Source organism: Myotis nattereri, assembly GCF_964212035.1.
Source record: "Myotis nattereri genome assembly, chromosome: 2".
NCBI classification, from domain to species: domain Eukaryota; kingdom Metazoa; phylum Chordata; class Mammalia; order Chiroptera; family Vespertilionidae; genus Myotis; species Myotis nattereri.
Window position 1 is genome coordinate 211,371,454 of NC_138076.1, and position 22,762 is coordinate 211,394,215.

Below are 22,762 nucleotides of genomic sequence, written 5' to 3' on the forward strand. Positions count from 1 at the left end.
ACAACTAATAACATAGATGGTAGAAATGTAGATGTTTACATTACAGTTAGTATTTGTTTACATTTCACTAAAGCGACCAAATATTGGTCTTGCATAGGCCCGAGGGAAGCACCAAGCTACCTCTGCCCAGGGCCATGTGTTCATCCCTGTTGTCCTCCACATTTTGAAACAAGCTCACAGGCCCTCCTTTGTGGTGAGGCCTTGCAGAGCGCTGGCATGTACCATTGTGGTGGGCATTCCTAGAGTGGCCAGGGTGGTGGCAGACTCGTTTGGAAGCTTAAGCAGTAGGGATCATTCACATTTTACTGCCTTTCCAGTCACATTTTAAAATGTCACATTTAATTTCTTTGAAATTTGTTCTCCCTGTAACAGTAAAGAGCTTTTAAAAAGTTCTAAAAACTATTATTTCGAGTCTTTAGATATTTTGGCTTTTTTCTTCCAGGTTTGTTGAATGTACCGAATGTGGAAGAAAGATGCATCAGATCTGTGTCCTTCATCATGAGATGATCTGGCCATCTGGGTGAGACACCAGTATTTTATCTAGACTCTTTCTTTATCATGAGTCTTAATGAGTTTTTGTTTTTGCAGTTATTATATCTTCAAAGTTACTATCTCTGAAAATTGTTCTTTGGATTGGGAAAAGCTAATTTAAACCAAGATTTAAAACATTAATAACCTAGAATCAAAAAAATCATTATCTTGTTTGCATGCAGTTTTTTAATCCATATACAATTATTCTGCTGGTTTTTATTTTAAAGTAGAGGCCCAGTGCACAAAATTTATGCACGCGGGGCGGGGGTGTCCCTCAGCTCGGCCTGGGCCCTCTTGCAGTTCAGGAGCCTTGGGAGCAGGGAGCCCTCAGAGGATGTCCAACTGATGGCTTAGGCCCCCTGGAGAGAGGGCCTAAACCTGCAGGGGGACATCCTTAGCGCTGCCACGGAGGCAGGAAAGGCTCCTGCCACCACTGCTACAATCGCCAGCGGTGAGCCCAGTTCAGAGCTTCTACTGAGCGCACTCCCCCTGTGGGAGCACACTCACCACCAGGTGGTAGCTCCTGCATTGAGTGTCTGCCCCCTGGTGGTCAGTGCACATCATAGCGACTGGTTGTTCTGCCATTTGGTCAATTTGCATATTAACCTTTTATTGTATAGGATTATTTTGTGATCTTTGGTTACATCAAAAGTAAATGCTTTTTAAAGATTTATGAATAGAGGTAACAAGAAATCTCTAGCACCTGGAGACTAGCAAGGAGGTGTTAGATGCAATTAAATTTACCAAATTTTGAATGTTTGCTTGTACTGCATTAGAAAAATTAGAAGATACAAGCCCTAACCGGTTTGGCTCAGTGGATAGAGCGTTGGCCTGCGGACTGAAAGGTCCCAGGTTCAATTCCGGTCAAAGGCACGTACTTTGGTTGCAGGCACATCCCCAGTAGGGGGTGTGCAGGAGGCAGCTGATCGATGTTTCTCTCTCATCGATGGTTCTAACTCTCTGGCCCGCTCCCTTCCTCCCTGTAAAAAATTAATATTTTTTTTAAAAAAGATACAAATATAAGGGGGGCTAAGGGAACACCTCTTTTTCCCTTTTGAGAAAACATTACACTGAATAGTATATTAAATGGTGGCCCTGGTTAGGGTTAGACTTAAACATCTTTTGGGAGGTTGGGCAATAAGGTTAATGGCTGTAATAATAAGGTACATAGCTGTTGTTCAGTGAAAGGCAGAGTTGCATGAAGTGACTAGATACAGACTTCAGTTAACTAGCTGTTCTTGGGCCACATGTTCTGTTTCTGAATATTCTGCATATATTTATCCAAGCTGCCCAGTGTCACTGGCTTCGATGTGGATTTTTTTGGACACTTAACCTGCTATTGCTATGGGCCACTTCTCACTCTCCAATAATGGGGCTGGTCCCCGCTCTGTCCAAGGGAAGGGGACGAGTGGGAGAGTCTGTGCATCAAGTGACTTGTTAGGATGGGGCCTCTGTCTATACTGTCCTCTGCTCTTTCCTTGGATTATTGATGCTGGTTTGAAGGTCACAGGAAAGAGAAGGCTAACAAGTTTCCAGAAAATAACTCAGGAAACTCATAGTTAACTGATATTTATATAGCTTGTCTTTAGATAGGAATTTTTAGTGTTCTCCTTAATTACAGAGTGGGTGAGAATAATTAACAGATTGGCAGTGATTCCAGCAACTTCTGATAGTCAGCTAGCTAATGACCTCTCAGGTTTTTGTAAGAAATTCAGCTCAGGTACACATCCTATGTAACTGCAGGAACAAAAAGAATGTACATTTTGCCCTGGCCAGGTGGCTCAGTTAATTGGAATATCGTTCCGTGTATCAGAAGGTCTCCGGTTCAATTTCCCATTCAGGAAATTTACCCGGTTTGATCCCTGTATGGGAGGCAACTTCTCTCTTTTTCTCTTTCTCTCCCTCTCCTTTCCTCTCTCTCTCTATAATCAATTTTTTTAATTAAAAACAAAATCTCAGGTGAGGATTTTTTTAAATGTAAATTTTAAATCTATTGGTACTTCTGAATGTACTCACTTAAATACCTATCAGAAGCAAACAGACTGATACCAAAATTTTGCCAAAAAAACCTAAATTCCTATCTTAATCTGTAATCCTTCATCATTTTCACATGTAAGGCAGTTTATATGCCCTTCACATTTCTTCATGTCTTTTATTTTTCAATTAGGTTTTTCCTTTTGTGTGCGTGAATGGTATCCACAGGCTCTTCACATGTTGTTTGTATTAACTTTCTGTTGCATATTTAGAAATGTTTCTATTTCTCCCAGGTCATCTTTTGAATTTTAACTTTATACATACCAGTATATAAGCTAGATTGTGTAGTATACATTACTTTAAATGTTTCTCTAAGTTTTGTAAGCTAAGTCTTGGTTTACATTTTAGGTTTGTCTGTGATGGCTGTTTAAAGAAAACTGCACGAACTAGGAAAGAAAATAAGTTTTCTGCTAAAAGTAAGTTTCATTTTTACAGGTACAGCTTGGCAAAACTTCACTAAAGCATAGTTAAGAATAAACTATCTAAAATGAATGCTTTGTTTCAACCTTATTTAAAATATTTAACCAAATTAAAAATAAAACTTTTCTATACTGTATGTACTTAGAATTGAACTACAGTGTACTTTTTGATGTGAAATTCGTTAGACCTAAGAAAAACATTTCAGGGATCAGGGTTTGTAAAATGGAGAATTTGTTTTCTTGTTTCTGCATTTCTCCATATTTGGACCATTTCTTAATGGGGGCCAGGTGTGAAAATATTTGGCCAGAATTGCTATCCCATGAGTGGTTCTCTAAGTTTTGTCCATACCATTAGTGGGGGCTGCTTTTAGACCTGTGACTTTTTTAATGGGGGGGGGGGGGTGTTAAAAATTTTATACTATTAGTATTAATTTATCTTACAGTATTTGGTTTAGTTTCGTAAGTGCCTTTGCAATTCTTTGCTGACCTATAGGTCACTTTTATTCCTGCAAGGTTTCTCGTAATATCCAACATTTTCAAAAATTATTTTTGTAGCACTGTGGCCGTGTGGCTCAGTTGATGGGCGTCATCCTGTGCAGTGAGGGGGTTGCTGGTTTGATTCCCGGTCAGGGCATATGCCTGTGTTTCGGGTTAGGTCCCAGGTGGGGGTGTGTACAGGAGGCAACTGGTCAATGTCTCTCTGTCACATTGACATTTCTTTTTCTTGCTCTGAAATAAACTTTTTTAAAAATTAGTTTTGCAAATTGAGGCAAACTGCATATGGATATTTGGTCTATTTTTTAACTTCTGAAATTATAAAGTTTTTCAAAATAAAAAGTTGGGGGAAATAACATTTTAAAAGTATTGACTACCATGCTTGCTTTAACTGCATATGCACTAAATTGAAATGATTCAGACAAGACCAGCAGGGCCCCTGTGCAAGGATGAGTGCACATTCATGCAGTCTTCCTTGGGGGGAATGCTTTGAGTATTGACTACATTGCTTGCTTTTAACAGTAATGATTTTGCATCTTGGTTACTACTTAACTTTTAACTTCTACATTCCTAGGGTTGCCATCCACTAGGCTTGGCACCTTTCTAGAGAATCGTGTGAATGATTTTCTGAGGAGACAAAATCACCCTGAGTCAGGAGAAGTCACTGTTCGTGTCGTTCATGCTTCTGACAAAACTGTGGAAGTCAAACCAGGCATGAAAGCAAGGTATCTAGTAATTTACTTTTTTCTTCTCTTGTGGATCCACAATTGTTCATCCACAGTTACTATTGATGACTCTAATCTGAATGACATGTTGTTTTTCCCTCCAATCTGAATTGTGTAGATTTGTGGATAATGGAGAGATGGCAGAATCCTTTCCCTATCGAACCAAAGCCCTCTTTGCCTTTGAAGAGATTGATGGTGTTGACTTGTGCTTCTTTGGCATGCATGTTCAGGAGTATGGCTCGGACTGCCCTCCACCCAATCAGAGGTAAGGTTTACTAGGGTGGAAGTTTGTAGTTAGATGAAAGGCAAAATGGGCAAAAGAACGTGTTTGATGTACTTGGTTTGGAAATGCAAACTCTCAAGTGTAGTATTGAAATGAAACCAAAAACACAAAGTACTGCTCAATACTGCTTTTCTGTGGTCATAGTAATAAGGAAAGCGTTGTGAGTAGCAGCCTGGAATGGGAAACAAACACTACTTTTCAGAAAATGGGCTTAAATCTAGATAGTACCTTGCTGAGAGGTATGTGAATGAGTGTCATGCAGATCAGGTAGCCATATGGCTTAGAATTTGTTTCCAAAATAGTATAAAGGCCAGAATAAGAATGCTGCCAGAATACATTTGGATCCATAAATATTGGTTGATACACTATGTTCCAGGCACTACTGGGTGCTGAGATGATAATAGAGCCTTAGGCTCACTAAGCTCCCCTAAAGGGTTCACAGTCTAGTCATTTAAATACCTGACAATAATACAATGTTGACAAGGTGAGCTTTAAAAAACACGGAGAGAGAACATGTATTTTTAGCCGCATTGGTAAGAAATCATGTGATGACCTGACTTGGTTTCTTTCTCCCCACTTGTTACAGGAGAGTATACATATCATACCTCGACAGTGTTCACTTTTTCCGCCCGAAATGCTTGAGGACTGCAGTCTATTATGAAATCCTAATTGGATATTTAGAATATGTCAAGAAACTAGGGTAAGCGTATTAATAACAAATGGCATTTTTAAAAAATGGTTTAAATTAATTACCACTGTGGTATTGTGGTAAGATATAAATGGAAATATACAAATATATGACTTTTTGCCCTTTTTTCTCAGCTTTGGTTTTTATCTAATAGAATTGGAACCTCACTTTCGCTGGAGAGCTTTGATGTTACACCCATCCCAGATTAGTTTTATTTTGTCCAGTTAAGCTGTTTGGTACAGTTTTATTTCAGAGTTGATTGCTACTCATTTAGGATCAGAATCTTAACATTTGCATTGATCCTTTTACACCTAAGAATCAAAACCAAAAACAAAGGTCTGGAGATAAAAATTTGTCAGACTGGTTCCTTACACCTCACCTTGCAGGCTGTTCTCAACAACTTGCATTTTGTTTAGCTTTCTTATCAAAATGGATCTGTTTCCCTTTGCATTGTAGCTTTCATTTGATTTTTTTTTTTTTAATAATTTTTATTTCTTGAAGTATTACATATGTCTCCTTTTTTCCCCCCCTTGACATTCCCCCGGCCCCTACCCCCTAGTGTCTTGTGTCCATTGGTTATTCTTATATGCATGCATATAAGTCCTTCAGTTGATCTCTTAACCGCCCGCCCCCCCCCCCCCAAACCCTCCCCAGGCTTCCCACTGTAGTTTGACAGTCTGTTCACTGCTGCACTGCCTCTGCATCTACCCGTGTTCATCAGCCTACACTGGTCCCCATTGTCTGTCCCAACCTCACCGGGGCTGTTTCGGCCTCATTTGATTTTTAAATGCAAATTTGGGGTTTTGGGATCCCCCAAGAACTAGCCTCTGTGAAACCTCTCCAGCACTAGGCAATGTGAGCTCCATTGTTACTGCTGTGGGTTATGCTAGTTCTGGCCTAAGAACTGGGACCTAATGCTGGATTATATACTTTGTATTGTCTTGAGGGCGAATCATTGGTTTCCCTTTTGACTTCACCGTGTAGTTTAGTGTGTCATTCTTCCCTGAATGATCATTTCTCTTAAATGTTCCTTCTCTTTGTATTGTTAGTTATACAACAGGGCATATTTGGGCATGTCCCCCAAGTGAAGGAGACGACTATATTTTCCATTGCCATCCGCCTGACCAGAAGATACCCAAGCCCAAGCGACTACAGGAGTGGTACAAAAAGATGCTTGACAAGTCCGTGTCGGAGCGAATTGTCCATGACTACAAGGTCAGGAGGAGTGGGGGGAGTGATAGAAGAGGAAATTCACTGATCCTGCTGTGTTCTGTCACTTAACTGTCTTAAAAAGCTGCTATGTGTGCTCCCTCTTCCATGGAACTTAAAAAATTATGCTGATTTTGTAGTGTTTTTATTTTGCTTGGATTATTAAGATGACTTATATCTGGCAAAATGTTTAAAAACTGTTAAATCTAGTCAGTTGAATATATCAGTGTTTAATATTCTCTTTTGTAGAGTCAAACTTTTTCAAAGTAAGAAAAACAAGAGTCTTAAATCAACAAATTTCTGTTTTAAAGATTCTTAAAATGAATACATTTTAAGAATGTATTCTTAAAAGCCATTTGTTAATAATAGGGTCTCTCAAAATAAGAACTTGTACTGAATTTCGTACCTGTTTTTACTCTTGGGGAGGAAATCATTAGCTGGGTATTTTCCCAGCAGCACAACAGAATCTCTGTAGCCATTCAGTTCCTGGTATTTGTGTTGAACATATTGCTCAGTGAAAGCTGCTGGAACTCCCAAGGATGGGTCTGAGGCAGGCGTGCCTCACATGGCGCTGCCTTTGTCATCAGGAGAGGTCAAAGCCATGTGTAAATGATGATGCCTCTGCCATCGTTCCTGGCAGGATAACTTACCACTTGGCTATGTAAAGACAGATAATCTTCCTGCCTTCGTGGGTAGAGGAAAAAGAAAACCAGAAATACTAACTTGAAATAGCCCTTTACTATTTATGACACTAAATGTCTTCCTGGACATGGTGCTTAAATTAAAAAAAAAAATCTCTGCCATCATTTTAGAAGACCTTTTTTGGTAATCCTAACCGAAGGGTATTTTTTCTACTGTTTTGTTGTTGCTGTTTTTAAAGAATGAGGGGATGTGGGAGGGAGGGAGAGAGAAACATCGATGTGATTGGTTGCCTCCCACATGCACCCCTCCCCAGGGCCGGGGATTGAACCTACACCCCAGGTACATGCCCTTGACTGGGGATCAAACCCACGACCCTTGAGTGCACAGGCAGGCACTCACCACTGAACCACACGGCCAGGACTAGAAGACATTTTAATCTTTGGTGTTTTGTATGTGCATTAGCTGTGACTGCTTTTGTATAATACATGCCTTTGTAAAAAATATATATATATATATATAGAAATTTCATTTTGTGCATGGGTATTTTCACAGGATATTTTTAAACAAGCTACTGAAGATCGGTTAACAAGTGCAAAGGAATTGCCCTACTTTGAAGGTGATTTCTGGCCCAATGTTCTGGAAGAGAGCATTAAGGAATTGGAACAGGAGGAAGAAGAGAGGAAGCGAGAGGAAAACACCAGTAATGAAAGCACAGATGTAAGGGCTTTTCATTTTCCTTTCCAACTTGTACCTTGATTCTCACCTATAAACCAGAAGTGTGCGTAAGCTTTCAACTTGGTCTTACAGCTCTCGGGTGTGAAAGAGCTCTTTAATTTCTGTCTTTGTGAATCTTCACTGGAGGTTATTTTTAGAGAGTGGAAGGGAGCTGGGGGAGAGAGACATCAGTGTGAGAGAGCCACATCAATTGGTTGCCTCCCCAACAGGGGCAGGAAACCTGCAACCCAGTAGGTACCCTTGACTGGAATCAATCCCATGACCCTTTGATCCGGGGCCGATACTCTATCCATTGAACAACACTGGCCAGGGGCTGGAAGACCTCTTTAAATTGGGCAAGAAATACAGGCCAAGTTACCGAGGTTCCGTTTCTGTGGTTTTAGACCTTAGCATGAGACCCCTTTGTCAGTGGAATCTCGGATTTCCAGGATGGAAGCTGATCATGGAAACAGAGAGGAAACCTTGAATAACTGACACAAAATTAGAAGGGGGTTGGTAAACTTCAGTTTCTGTCAAAGTCCAGATTATGAATATTTGGGGCCATGTATTGTCTCTGACGCTTTTTTTTTCCTTTTCATAACAAAACAGGCCTGACCACAGTTTACTAGTCCCCTGTGTACAGAGCCTGGTTTTTTAGGAGGATCATCTGAGGAGCTCTTCCAGTCTGTTTACTCATAGCCTGTCTAGAATTGCCCTCATTTAGTTTGGCCTAATAAAGTCATCCTTAAATAGTCTGTAGAACTCTTTACAGCCTTATTGTTTAAATTCATTGATTGAATGTTTTTCAAGAGTTTTTTTCAAGTAGGTCCATAAAATTCTAGAATGTGAGTATAAGGCAATGAGTCCAGGTCCTTGGCTCACCACTTCCATGCACCCTTCACTGCCCCACACTGTGAGTCACTACTTGTTTCCTATCCTCAATTCTGAGAGAGGATTGCTGGATCTGAAGGGTCTCCAAACTATGGGGCTCTCCTGGTCAAAAGCTAAGATTGCCATAATGAAGGGTCTCATGAAAGAAAATGTTTACTGTAAATAACAGCTTAAAAACAGAGTACAGAGCATTTGATGGAAGACATAATATCTCTAGTTTCAAAGAAAGGAATCTTTTTTACCATTATTCCAATCACTTCCTAACAAAATATTAACATTTTCTTGTCTCCTTTCTGCTATCCTGCAGGTGACAAAGGGAGACAGCAAAAATGCTAAAAAGAAGAATAATAAGAAAACCAGCAAAAACAAGAGCAGCCTGAGTAGAGGCAATAAGAAGAAGCCAGGCATGCCCAATGTATCCAACGACCTCTCGCAGAAACTGTATGCCACCATGGAGAAACACAAAGAGGTAAGATGGTGCCTCCAAGAATAGGAAAAAAGCAGGGCAGGACTTCTCAAACAACTGCCCACCATGGTTGGCATGTACTATGTGAGCCCCAGATTGGAAATTCAGAACAAAGAAGTCATTTGAATTAGAAGGAAGGGAGGGGGGGGGATGGCTAGGGTGTGTGATAAGAACAGGAAAATAAGGATGCTTTGAGTTGCAGCTGTCATAAATCTAGATGGTGTTGGGTTGTGTCTTACACGATCATGTGCTGCCTTCTGACGTTTGGCCAGTGGTGGACTGCATCTACAGTGGTGGTCCCGTAAGATAATGAAGCTGAAAAATTCCTGTCACCTAGCAACATCACAGCTGGTGTAATGTCATAGCGCAACATTACTCACGTTTATGGTGATGTGGTATAAACAAACCTACAGTGCTGCCAGGCGTATAGAAGTATAGCATATACATCTAGGTTTGTGTAAGTACACTATGACTTCCGCATAATGATGCATTTCTTAGAACATATCCCAGTTGTAAGGTGGCACATGACAATGGATTTTGAAAGCATAGTTTATCTTGTTGGTGCACCATTGTTCAGGAGATTGTCTTAAACCAAGTTCCTTAGAACACCACTGGAATGAGACTTTGGCCAAACAAATGAATCAAAACGTTGACTGTTGACCTTCCTGAAAGTGAACTGGGAGGTGGAGAGAATTGAAGAAGAAAAGTTAAACTTTCATAAATATACTTGTAACCTCTTAGAAAAGTTAAAACTTTGGAATTATTTCATCATTTAAATTACCTATTTGTTGTAGGGTGTGTTAGGGTTCTCTTTCCTTTCAGCAGCATCATTGGTGAGAGGAGAAATCTTAAAGGGTAACTCATGTCAGATTTTTAATGTCACAGTTCAACTCTATTCAGACATAATCAAGTTCTTATAGGAAGTGACTAATTATGTGGGGAGGGAACTGAAGGCTGGAGTTTAAATATGGAATTACAACCAAATTAATTAAGCAAACTCCGAGAGAGAAGTGGTTATGGCAGAACCCTTCTTTAGAGTGTTACTTATTGTAGTGGTATTGACCTATACAGCTTTTGAAAGCATCTTTTCCCATACACCACTACTCTACCCCCAATGCCTTTTTATATATATATCTCTATATATATCTATATATATAAATGTGTGTGTGTGTGTATATATAAAAAAGCCTAAGCCACCGTTAGGACGAGTCAACCGATCACTATGACGACGCACTGACCACGAGGGAGCAGATGCTCAATGCAGGAACTGCCCCCTGTTGGTCAGTGGACTCCCACAGCTAACCTCCCACTGCCAGCCAACCTCCCGGATCCCTTGCCCCAGCGCTCCAGCCTGATCATCCCAATCAGGGCCTACCAGCCAACCTCCTGCGGTCCCTCTCCCCAGTCAGCCGGCCAGCCAGCCCCTATCGGCCCCAATGGACCCTGATCACTGGCCAGGCCGAGGGACCCCACCCATGCACGAAATCGTGCACCAGGCCTCTAGTGTATATATAATTTTCTTTTATTGATTTCAAGAGAGGGAGAGAGAGAGACAAGAGAGGGAGAGAGAGATAGAAACATCAATAATGAGAGAGAAACACTGATTGGCTGCCTCCTGCATTCCCTCTACTGGCGTTCAAGACCGCAACCCTAGCATATGCCCTGACTGGGAATCAAACCGTGCCCTTCTGATTCATAGGTCAATGCTCAACCACTGAATCACACCAGCTGGACCCCCATGCTTTCTTTGTTGAAGCCTAAAGAAGTGTAAAGTCAACAGGCTAGCCTGCAATGACAGAGGATGGTACCACTGCCTCAGCCATGCTAATGGAACGGAAGAATTTACTTCTAATGGGTGCCTTTCTGAGATGATAATTAGCTATTTAGAGCAATATGAAGTGTCACAAAATTCTAATATAACAGAGCAATTGGAAAAGGTCCTGTTGTGATTTGACTTAGATTGAATGTGTCCACTATTTAAGATGTAGGTAGTAGTAGTCACCTGTTAGGAATTAAAATCTAAGGTGGTCGATTCAGGTTAAATTCCAGTACTGTCTTAGCTATAGAGTGGCATACAATGGAATCAATCATGGTTGTTATTAGAGGGTTGGCCATGGTGCAAATTTCCTAGGGAGGCACGGGCTGGTTTTTGTTCGCCTCTATTTTGAATGGGTTAGGCATTCCCCACTTGTTAGAGTCAGTGTTTTCCTCTGTGTCACATTTTCAAACGCTATTTCTTGCTTTATGAGTGCTTCCTTTGAGCCACAATCTTAAACCCAATATTACACAAACACCCATCACAGTCCTCCCTTTATGCTTTTAACTTCCGGCATCTGGTATTTGCCTCTACTCAGTGTGTGTTCTCTTCTCCTGTGTATCTTATCTGAAATGACTTGTATTATGTGGACATGGCTTCCCAAGCTTATTGTGAGGCTCCCTGCTAGTTTGCACAGGCTTTAGTCTCTGGGAAACTGGCACAGCACAGAAGGCAGTACAGCACCTGCTCACAGCATCCTGGTCTCAGGAAGGTGCCATTTTACATTTCCTTAGGTTAATAAGAATTTATAGTTTATATACTAATTAACTTCAAACACATATATACCAGCTTCTTATGGCAGCCTTTCCACTAATGGTAATGAGAATTAATGGGTGTTGTGTGTTTTCTAACTCCCATGAGCAAAACATTTGCTGCTGCTACAGCAAGGAATAAGATTTTGCTTTGTTTATCTTTCCCACCCCCATCAACATTTTTGTTGTTTCAAACTTATAGGAAAGTTTCATAAAGGACCTCCTCCCACACCCTTCACTTAGAGTCACCAATTGTCAACATTTTGCTACATTTCCTTTATCTCTATTTCAGCAAGTATCTTCTAAAAAAGAAGACCACCTCTGCCTGGCCAAGCGATGGTTTCGTACTCAGTGTCACTATATAATGTCTGGTCCTTGTATGATCCAGTTCAGGAGTATGTTGAGCTGCCATGCCTTAGCTCCCAGCCTTATTTTCTTTCATGACATGAGCATTTGGTTGAAGTGTGCAGGCCAATTGTTTTGTAAAATTTCTTTTTTTCTTTTTTTTCTCGTGATTAGATTCAGATTAAACCATGGGGTTGCATCTTAAAAGTAGACTTTTCTGAGATGAAATGTCCACTGTACATGTACTGTACCTGACCTGTTTGTTCTTTATTTTAAAGAAATTATTGAATAAGGTAGAAAAGATCAGGTGTAGATTGTAGGCCCATTGTAGACAATCTCAGAGAAAAAGACCAGAGACATGTGAAGGAGGGGGACAGTATCACGGACTGTGTTCATCGGCCTCACGGGGTCCAGTCTGGCTCACCTGTCCGCTGCTATTGACCCAGCACTATGCGGTGCTCTAGTTCCAGAGTCAGAATGAGATCATCTGTTTTGCAGGTTTTCTTTGTCATCCGTCTCATCGCCGGCCCTGCCGCCAACTCCCTGCCTCCCATCATTGATCCTGACCCCCTCATCCCCTGCGACCTGATGGATGGGCGGGATGCCTTTCTCACCCTCGCCAGGGACAAGCACCTGGAGTTCTCATCCCTCCGGAGAGCGCAGTGGTCCACCATGTGCATGCTGGTGGAGCTGCACACCCAGAGCCAGGACCGCTTTGTCTACACCTGCAACGAGTGCAAGCACCACGTGGAGACGCGCTGGCACTGCACGGTCTGCGAGGTGGGTTCCAGGGGCCTGGCCTTCATATTTGAGTGATAGAACTAAAGGGGGCTTTTGAGCTCGAGCAGAATATGTAAAACTAGAGGCCCATGCACCAGTGGGGTCCCTCAGCCTAGCCTGCGGGGATCAGGCCAGAACTGGTTCTCTGACATCCCCTAAGGCAGTGGTCGGCAAACTCATTAGTCAACAGAGCTAAATATCAACCGTACAACAATTGAAATTTCTTTTGAGAGCCAAATTTTTTAAAGTTAAACTATATAGGTAGGTACATTGTTAGGCTTAGGAAGAGCCACACTCAAGGGGCCAAAGAGCTGCATGTGGCTCGCGAGCCGCAGTTTGCCGACCACAGCCCTAAAGGGTCCCAGATTACGAGAGGGTGGTTCTTGGGTGACACACAGCAGAATCGGGCTCCCTCTCTGGTTCCGGGTGTATCAGAACCGCAGCTGCCAAATCACCACAGCTCAGCAGCTCCTGCATTGAGCATCTGCCCCCTGGTGGCCAGTGCATGTCACAGCACCGGTTAAACCAGGGGTGGGCAAACTTTTTGACTCGAGGGCCACAATGGGTTCTTAAACTGGACCGGAGGGCCGGAACAAAAGCATGGATGGAGTGTTTGTGTGAACTAATATAAATCCAAAGTAAACATCATTACATAAAAGGGTACGGTCTTTTTTTTTTTTTAGTTTTATTCCTTTCAAACGGGCCGGATCCGGCCCGCGGGCCGTAGTTTGCCCACGGCTGGGTTAAACGGTTGCTTAGGCTTTTATACATATAGGTGCTTTTGAATGACTTCAGCCTTAGAGAGCTGACCTTACACCTGTGTTTTCCCCACCAGGATTATGATTTGTGTATCACCTGCTATAACACTAAAAACCATGACCACAAAATGGAGAAACTAGGTCTCGGCTTAGATGATGAGAGCAACAACCAGCAGGCTGCGGCCACCCAGAGCCCAGGAGACTCTCGCCGCCTGAGCATCCAGCGCTGTATCCAGTCTCTGGTCCACGCCTGCCAGTGCCGAAATGCCAACTGTTCCCTGCCCTCCTGCCAGAAGATGAAGCGGGTTGTGCAGCACACCAAGGGTTGCAAACGGAAAACCAATGGAGGCTGCCCCATCTGCAAGCAGCTCATTGCCCTCTGCTGCTACCATGCCAAGCACTGCCAGGAGAACAAGTGCCCTGTGCCGTTCTGCCTGAACATCAAGCAAAAGCTCCGGCAGCAGCAGCTGCAGCACCGGCTCCAGCAGGCCCAGATGCTCCGCAGGAGGATGGCCAGCATGCAGCGGACAGGTGTAGTGGGACAGCAGCAGGGCCTGCCCTCCCCAACTCCTGCCACTCCAACCACGCCGACCAGCCAACAGCCCACCACCCCGCAGACACCCCAACCTCAGCCCCCTTCCCAGCCTCAACCCACCCCTCCCAACAGCATGCCACCCTACCTGCCCAGGACTCAAGCTGCTGGCCCTGTGTCCCAGGGTAAAGCACCTGGCCAGGTGACCCCTCCAACCCCCCCTCAGACGGTTCAGCCACCCCTCCCAGGGCCCCCGCCTGCAGCAGTGGAAATAGCAATGCAGATTCAGAGGGCAGCTGAGACGCAGCGCCAGATGGCCCATGTGCAGATTTTTCAAAGGCCAATCCAGCACCAGATGCCCCCCATGGCCCCCATGGCCCCCATGGGTATGAACCCACCTCCCATGGCCAGAGGTCCCAGTGGACATTTGGAGCCAGGGATGGGGCCCACTGGGATGCAACAACAGCCACCGTGGGCCCAAGGAGGATTGCCTCAGCCCCAACAACTACAGTCCGGGATGCCAAGGCCTGCCATGATGTCAGTGGCCCAACATGGTCAGCCCTTGAACATGGCTCCCCAACCAGGATTGGGCCAGGTCGGTGTGAGCCCTCTCAAACCAGGCACTGTGTCTCAACAAGCCTTACAAAACCTTTTGCGGACTCTCAGGTCTCCCAGCTCTCCCCTCCAGCAGCAACAGGTGCTTAGTATCCTTCACGCCAACCCCCAGCTGTTGGCTGCATTCATCAAGCAGCGGGCTGCCAAGTACGCCAACTCTAATCCGCAAAACCTCCCTGGGCAGCCTGGCATGCCCCAGGGCCAGCCAGGGCTACAGCCCCCTGCCATGCCTGTTCAGCAGGGGGTCCACTCCAATCCAGCCATGCAGAACATGAATCCCATGCAGGCGGGTGTCCAGAGGGCCGGCCTGCCCCCGCAGCAACCACAGCAGCAAATGCAGCCACCCATGGGAGGGATGAGCCCCCAGGCTCAGCAGATGAACATGAACCACAACACCATGCCTGCACAGTTCCGAGACATCCTGAGACGGCAGCAGATGATGCAGCAGCAGGGAGCAGGGCCCGGAATTGGCCCCGGGATGGCCAACCACAGCCAGTTCCAGCAACCCCAAGGAGTTGGCTACCCCCCACAGCAGCAGCAGCAGCAGCAGCAACAAAGGATGCAGCATCACATGCAACAGATGCAACAAGGGAACATGGGACAGATGGGCCAGCTCCCCCAGGCCTTGGGAGCAGAGGCTGGAGCCAGTCTGCAGGCCTACCAGCAGCGACTCCTTCAACAACAGATGGGTTCCCCTGCTCAGCCCAACCCCATGAGCCCCCAACAGCATATGCTCCCAAATCAGGCTCAGTCCCCACACCTACAAGGCCAGCAGATCCCTCCTTCTCTCTCCAATCAAGTGCGTTCTCCCCAGCCTGTCCCTTCTCCACGGCCGCAGTCTCAGCCCCCCCACTCCAGCCCTTCCCCGAGGATGCAACCTCAGCCTTCTCCACACCACGTTTCCCCACAAACCAGTTCTCCACATCCGGGGCTGGTAGCTGCCCAGGCCAACCCCATGGAACAAGGGCATTTTGCCAGCCCGGACCAGAATTCAATGCTCTCTCAGCTCACTGGCAATCCAGGCATGGCAAACCTCCATGGTGCAAGCGCCACGGACCTGGGACTCAGCACCGATAACTCAGACTTGAATTCAAACCTCTCACAGAGTACACTAGACATACACTAGAGACACCTTGTAGTATTTTGGGAGCAAAAAAATTATTTTCTCTTAACAAGACTGTTTTGTACTGAAAACAATTTTTTTGAAACTTTCTTAGCCTAAAAGACAATTTTCCTTGGAACACATACGAACTGTGCAGTAGCTGTTTGTGGTTTAAAGCAAACATGCAAGATGAACCTGAGGGATGACAGAACACAAAGAATATATTTTTGTTAGTGCTGGTTACCACCAGCCTCTTCCCCCTTTGTGTGTGTGGTTCACGTGTGCACTGGGAGGACGCTAAGGCCTGTGAAGCCACCCACGTGCTCCTGCCTTGCACCTCCAATAGGTTTTATTTTTTTTTTAAATTAATGAAAATATGTAATATTAATAGTTATTATTTACTGGTGCAGATGGTTGACATTTTTCCCTATTTTCCTCACTTTATGTAAGAGTTAAAGAACATTTCTAAAACCAGAGGACAAAAGGGGTTAATGTTACTTTAAAATTACATTCTATATATATATATATATATATATATAAATATATATAAATATATATTAAAAAACCAATTTTTTTCTCTGGGTGCAAAGATGTTCATTCTTTTTAAAATGTAAAAAAAAAAAAAAAAAATCCTTTCCTCCCCTCAAGTCAACTTTTGTGCTCCAGAAAATTTTCTATTCCATAAGTCTGAGCGTAAAAACTTCAAGTATTAAAATAATTTGTACATGTAGAGAGAAAAATGACTTTTTCAAAATATACAGGGGCAGCTGCCAAATTGATGTATTATATACTGTGGTTCTGTTTCTCGGAAGATTTTTTTTGTTATTTTTACATCTAACAAAAAAAAAATTAAAAAGAGGGTAAGAAACAATTCCATTGGGATGATTTTAACATGAAAATGTCCCTGGGGTTTCTCTGCTTGCTTTCTCCCTCCTGACCCTGCCCCCCGACACACACACACTTTCTGTAAAACTTGAAAATAGAAAGCAGAAACCCTCCACTGTTGTAAATCATGCAATTAAAATTGATTACTTATAAATATGAACTTTGGATCACTGTATAGACTGTTAAATTTGATTTCTTATTACCTATTGTTAAATAAACTGTGTGAGACAGACAGCTAACTTTGTTGCACTTCTTTCCGACACACCTTTGTCTTAGAAGGCATCAGTGTAAGTCCCTGATGCATAGGGTTCAGAGGAAAAAGCAAAGCCACTAACACACAGCCTAGCCTCTCTCTATATTCAAGTGAACTTAAAAACAGACTTTGGTAAATTTGTCCAACATTCAGGGAAAAACACTACAAGTACCAGCCAAATGTTAATTTTATCTATTTAAGTTGGTATTAATTAGTGTTTAACATGTTCTATGATGCCCTATGGATGATTCATGGTCTTCCAATGAACCTTATCGGCATGAAAATGAGCAACTAAGTCACAGCAGTTTCCGGAAAAGGAGTAAAGGGCTACAATACATCCATCTTCTGTCACTCTGTGGCTGCTGCCAACCAAGAAGACAAGGAGTAGGGGAAAGAAAACGGGTGAAAATAAGACTGGAAGGCTAAGCGAGAGCTTAATTATAACAGGGAGACCAGGACTTGCCAGGTATTAAAAAGAACTGAGGTGCTGGCTGGTTGCTCAGTGGTTAGTGTTGGCCCACAGACCAAAAGCTTGCGGGTTCGATTCCTGGTCAAGGGCATGTACCTTGGTTGCGGGGTCTCAGTCCTGATAGGGGCTTGAGTGGGAGGCAACCAATCATGTCTCTCCATGTCTCTTTCCCTTCCACTCTAAAAATCAACGGAAAAAATATCCTAAGGCAGTGGTCGGCAAACCGCGGCTCGCGAGCCACATGCGGCTCTTTGGCCCCTTGAGTGTGGCTCTTCCACAAGCTACCACGTGCCGGCGCGCAGGTACAGTGCGACTGAAACTTCGTGGCCCATGCGCAGAAGTCGGTTTTCGGCCTGGGCGAGTCTATTTTGAAGAAGTGGCGTTAGAAGAAGTGGGGGTACGTTCGCTGAGGTGGACTCCTCAGATTGAGGACGTTTTTAGCAAAGGCCAGCTTAGGAGAACCCTAATTAAGTTAATAACACTGTACCTACCTATATAGTTTAAGTTTAAAAAATTTGGCTCTCAAAAGAACTTTCAATCATTGTACTGTTGGTATTTGGCTCTGTTGACTAATGAGTTTGCCGACCATTGTCCTAAGGTAATTTTTAAAAAGCCCTAGTCAGTTTGGCTCACTGGATAGAGCATTGGCCTGTGGACTGAAGGGTCCCAGGTTTGATTCCTGGTCAAGAGTACATGCCCAGGTTGCGGGCTCATCCCCACTGGGGGAGTGCAGGGGGCAGCCGATCGGTGACTCTCATTGATGTTTCTCTCTCCCCCTCCTTCCTCTCTGAAATCAATGAAAATATATTTTAGCCCTGGTTTGTTTAGCTCCATGGATGGAGTGTCGGCCTACGGACTGAAGGGTCCCAGGTTCGATTCCAGTTGGTGGCACATGCCTGGGTTGTGAGCTCGATTCCCAGTGGGATATATGCGGGAGGCAGCCGATCCATGATTCTCTCTCATCATTGATGTTTCTATCTCCCTCCCTCTCCATTCCTCTCTGAAATCAATAAAAATATATTTTTTAAAAGTTTTTTAAATAAAAATAAAATTATATATTTATATATATATATATATATATATATATATATTTTTTTTTTTTTTAATTTGCCCCCCTGGTGTGGCTCAGTGGTTGAGCATCAACTTCTGAACCAGGAGGTCATGGTTCAATTTCCCATGAGGGCACATTCCCGGGTTGTGAGTTCGATACACGGTGTGAAGCATGCAAGAGGCAGCCAATCGATGATTCTCATCATTTCTATCTCCCTTCCTCTCTGAAATCAATAAAAATATTTTTAAATAAATAAAAATAGAGATAACTGGTCCTCCAACTTCATATTACATTGGCTATGAACAAGTTTGAAAAATTAGAAAAATACGGTTAGCAAGCTGCTTTGGCATCATTTGGCAGGTCTTGTTTTTGTTATTCAAACTCCTTTTCATTCCTATTTTATATTGTCTCATCAAAAATAACTAGTATCGCCGAAACCGGTTTGGCTCAGTGGATAGAGCGTCAGCTTGCGGACTGAAAGGTCCCAGATTCGATTCTGGTCAAGGGCATGTACCTGGGTTGCGGGCACATCCCCAGTAGGAGATGTGCAGGAGGCAGCTGATCGATGTTTCTCTTGTTTCTCTCTCATCGATGTTTCTAACTCCCTCTCTCCCTTCCTCTCTGTAAAAAATCAATAAAATATATTTTTTTAAAAAATAACTAGTATCTTTATGTGAGGTAACCTTGTACACTCAGTATTTTTAGAGTCCTCCCCAGGAAGTGTATCAAGCATACACCTGCTCAGGTCAGCGGTCCAGCAGATGTACATGAAGCTGCAATCTGTGCCAGGCCAGAGTACACATGGACAAGACGTAGCCCTGCCCTCAAGCAAGCCAGATTGCGATGCAGAAAAGAGATAGAATGATGCTGAAATAAGATGAAATAGAAAATGTTCACTGGTGTAAGCAGGAACAAGGTTCAGAGAATGGGGGTGGGGGGTGGGGGGGAACCTGGCTGATGGGAATTGGGAGAGTTTCTGGAAAGGCTAGTATTTAAACTAGATTGGAGAGGAATGGGGAACTTCACCCAGAAGCGTGCAGAATTAGATCCTGTTGAGGAAAGCACTTCAGAACCACTTGGCTGAGGCCAGATTGTAGATGATGATGAATGCCTGTCACAGAGAGACATCCCCCCACTTTGCTTCCTATACTAGGGGCCCAGGATCTGAATCCCCAAAAGGGAAATATTTAGAATTCCAAGCAGTAAATTTCTGGCTTTTATAGTTCTAGCCTCTGACTAAAGACATGAAGGTTGCAGCATTAGACCACATTTCACCACAATGTTGTACAGAAGTGAGGGAAGAAACGTAATTAAATAGGAAAGGGGGAAATAAAGCTGTCCTTGCCCGGGCCAGAGATAGTGCTGGTGCTGAGGAGGGGCAAAACAGAGATTATTCTAGAGCAGTGATGGCGAACCTTTGAGCTCGGCGTGTCAGCATTTTGAAAAACCCTAACTTAACTCTGGTGCCATGTCACATATAGAAATTTGTTGATATTTGCAACCATAGTAAAACAAAGATTTATATTTTTGATATTTTTTTAAATATATTTTATTGATTTTTTTACAGAGAGGAAGGGAGAGGGATAGAGAGTTAGAAACATCGATGAGAGAGAAACATTGATCAGCTGCCTCCCACACACTCCCTACTGGGGATGTGCCCGCAACCCAGGTACATGCCCTTGACCGGAATCGAACCTGGAACCCTTCAGTCCACAGGCCAACGCTCTATCCACTGAGCCAAACCAGTCAGGGCAATATATTTTTGATATTTATTTTATATATTTAAATGCCATTTAACAAAGAAAAGTCAACCAAAAAAATGAGTTCATAGGTTCACCATCACTGTTCTAGAGTCAGGAATACAAGAACATGATTTCAATACTAATGAATATTTTAAAATTACCACAATGAAAAGCTGGCAAGAGCTAAAAGCCACAAATTGGGCTGTTTCTAACATATCAACCTAGGAAGTGACCCACTGGGGCTGGCAGTACTCCAGCTGCTCTCACTGATTCAGCTCACTAAATCCCCCAACAGCCCCAGCGGAACAATGAGAAAACTACAGCGAGGATGAAACAACTTGCTCAAATCTCACAGCCAGTAAAAGGCTTATCAGAAAGTCAGTCATCTCCCGTACTGTAGAGAAGCCCTAGTGATGGCTGCAGATTAACTAATACATATGACACGGTCCTGTTCCTGTTCCAAGCAAATTTAAAATACAGACAAAATGAAAGGTTTGGGGCTAAGGAATCATAAAGGTAAGATTTCCAGGCTTCTTTTTTTTCATTCCTCACCTGAGGATGTGCTTACAAAGGGGACTAGAAGAAGGGAAGGAGGAAAGGAGGGAGGGAGGGAGGGAGGGAGGGGCTGGGGAAGAGGGAGAGAGAGAGGGAGAGAGAAACATCAATGTGAGAGAAACATTGATCAGCTGCCCTCAACACACACCTCAAATGGGGATCAAACCCACAACCCAGGTATGCACCCTGGCAGGGACCGAACTGGCAACCTTGCAGCGCACAGGACGATCGATGCTCACCCAACTGAAGCTCCCCAGCCGGCACTCCAGGCTTCTTCTACAACCAAAGAAACTGGCCTCCATACAGATGGTTTCCTGGAATGTTATGTTCCTGATGACGTCACCTTAATTACAAAGAACCAAGACCAGCATCAAAAAGAATAAAATTTAACAAAAGAAGTATAAGACGTGCACACTGAAAACTACAAAACATCACTGAAAAAAATCAAAGACCTAAATAAATGAAAAGACATCCATGGATGGGAAAACCAGGAGGACCTAATGTTGTTAAGAAAATACTACTCCCCAAATTGATCTAGAAATTCAATGTAATCAGTATCAAAATATCTGCTGGTTTCTTTTTATAGGCAAAATTGACATGCTGATTTTAAAATGCATATGGAAATGCAAAGAAGTAAAAGTAGCCAAAACAAATCTTTAAAAAGAAGTATAGGGAGAACCAAGATGGTGGCATAGGTAAACACCAGAGAACGCTGCCTCGCACAACCACTTCAAAAATACAACTAAAAGACGGAACGGACATCACCCAGAACCACAGGAAAGCTGGCTGAGGGGAAATTCTTCAACTAGAAGGAAAGAGAACAGCATACCGAGACTCAGAGGCGGCGCAGTGCGGAAAATACAAAGGTGTGGAGGTGCGCGCGGAGCGGCTGGTGGCTGAGGGTGCGGTTGTTGTTTTCAATCGGGAGGGAGGCTCAGGCCCTGAGCTCCAGTTCTGGGCGAGTCTCTAGGGACCCAGACTCAAACGGGAGAAGCGGGACTGTCTGGCATCGGTTGGAACGAGAGGGCAGCTTCCTCTCCGAGGTTTGCAGTGGTTGCTGGGACTCTGAGAGGCAGAGCCTCTGGGGACGGGACTGAGAGCAGCCATAACTGCTCCCTCCACCCGCCCTGTTGATCCCGTGAGACCCGCCCTGCCCAAGCCCTGCACAGAGCCATTTGCCAGATAGCCTCAGGCAAAGGCTGGATTAGCACCTCCCCAGAGGACAGAAGTTTTCCCACTGCAGACACAGCTGATTCTCACAGCCAGTTGGCCTGGAGGTCAAATGCCCCCAGTATTAACTACAACAATCAAGGCTTAACTACAACAAGACTGTGCACAAAGACCACTAGGGGGTGCACCAAGAAAGCATAAAAAATGCGGAGACAAAGAAACAGGACAAAATTGTCAATGGAAGATATAGAGTTCAGAACCACATTTTTAAGGTCTCTCAAGAACTGTCTAGAAGCCGCCGATAAACTTAATGAGATCTACAAGAAATATAATGAGACCCTCGATGTTTTGATAAAGAACCAACTAGAAATTAAGCATACACTGACTGAAATAAAGAATACTATACAGACTCCCAACAGCAGACCAGAGGAGCGCAAGAATCAAGTCAAAGATTTGAAATGCGAAGAAGCAAAAAACACCCAACCGGAAAAGCAAAATGAAAAAAGAATCCAAAAATATGAAGATAGAGTAAGGAGCCTCTGGGACAGCTTCAAGCGTACCAACATCAGAATTATAGGGGTGCCAGAAGATGAGAGAGAGCAAGATATTGAAAACCTATTTGAAGAAATAATGACAGAAAACTTCCCCCACCTGGTGAAAGAAATAGACTTACAGGGTCCTCCGCCTGCGCCCGCCGGAGCCTGTTCGCGTCGACTGACCAGAGTCCGGGAATTCGCCGCTCCGAGCCAGTCTGGACCGCCCCGACCCCAGCTTTCTATCCTTTGAAACCACTAAGAATAATGTCCCTGCATCAATTTTTACTAGAGCCAATCACCTGTC

The 22,762-nt window shown here is 43.8% G+C and overlaps 1 protein-coding gene across 1 annotated transcript in view; it reads left to right on the forward strand.

The window, feature by feature from the left end:
• Positions 1 to 15,953, forward strand: part of EP300 (EP300 lysine acetyltransferase) — a 70,132-nt gene extending 54,179 nt beyond the window's left edge. The window contains exons 22-31 of the mRNA XM_081082546.1: positions 443 to 520; positions 2,914 to 2,981; positions 4,054 to 4,204; positions 4,323 to 4,469; positions 5,074 to 5,187; positions 6,225 to 6,390; positions 7,579 to 7,743; positions 8,939 to 9,100; positions 12,509 to 12,790; positions 13,626 to 15,953. Coding sequence (XP_080938672.1) covers positions 443 to 520; positions 2,914 to 2,981; positions 4,054 to 4,204; positions 4,323 to 4,469; positions 5,074 to 5,187; positions 6,225 to 6,390; positions 7,579 to 7,743; positions 8,939 to 9,100; positions 12,509 to 12,790; positions 13,626 to 15,821 — 3,529 coding nt within the window. The 3' untranslated portion in view covers positions 15,822 to 15,953. The remainder of the gene's footprint in view (positions 1 to 442; positions 521 to 2,913; positions 2,982 to 4,053; positions 4,205 to 4,322; positions 4,470 to 5,073; positions 5,188 to 6,224; positions 6,391 to 7,578; positions 7,744 to 8,938; positions 9,101 to 12,508; positions 12,791 to 13,625) is intronic.
• The last annotated feature ends 6,809 nt before the right edge of the window (positions 15,954 to 22,762 follow it).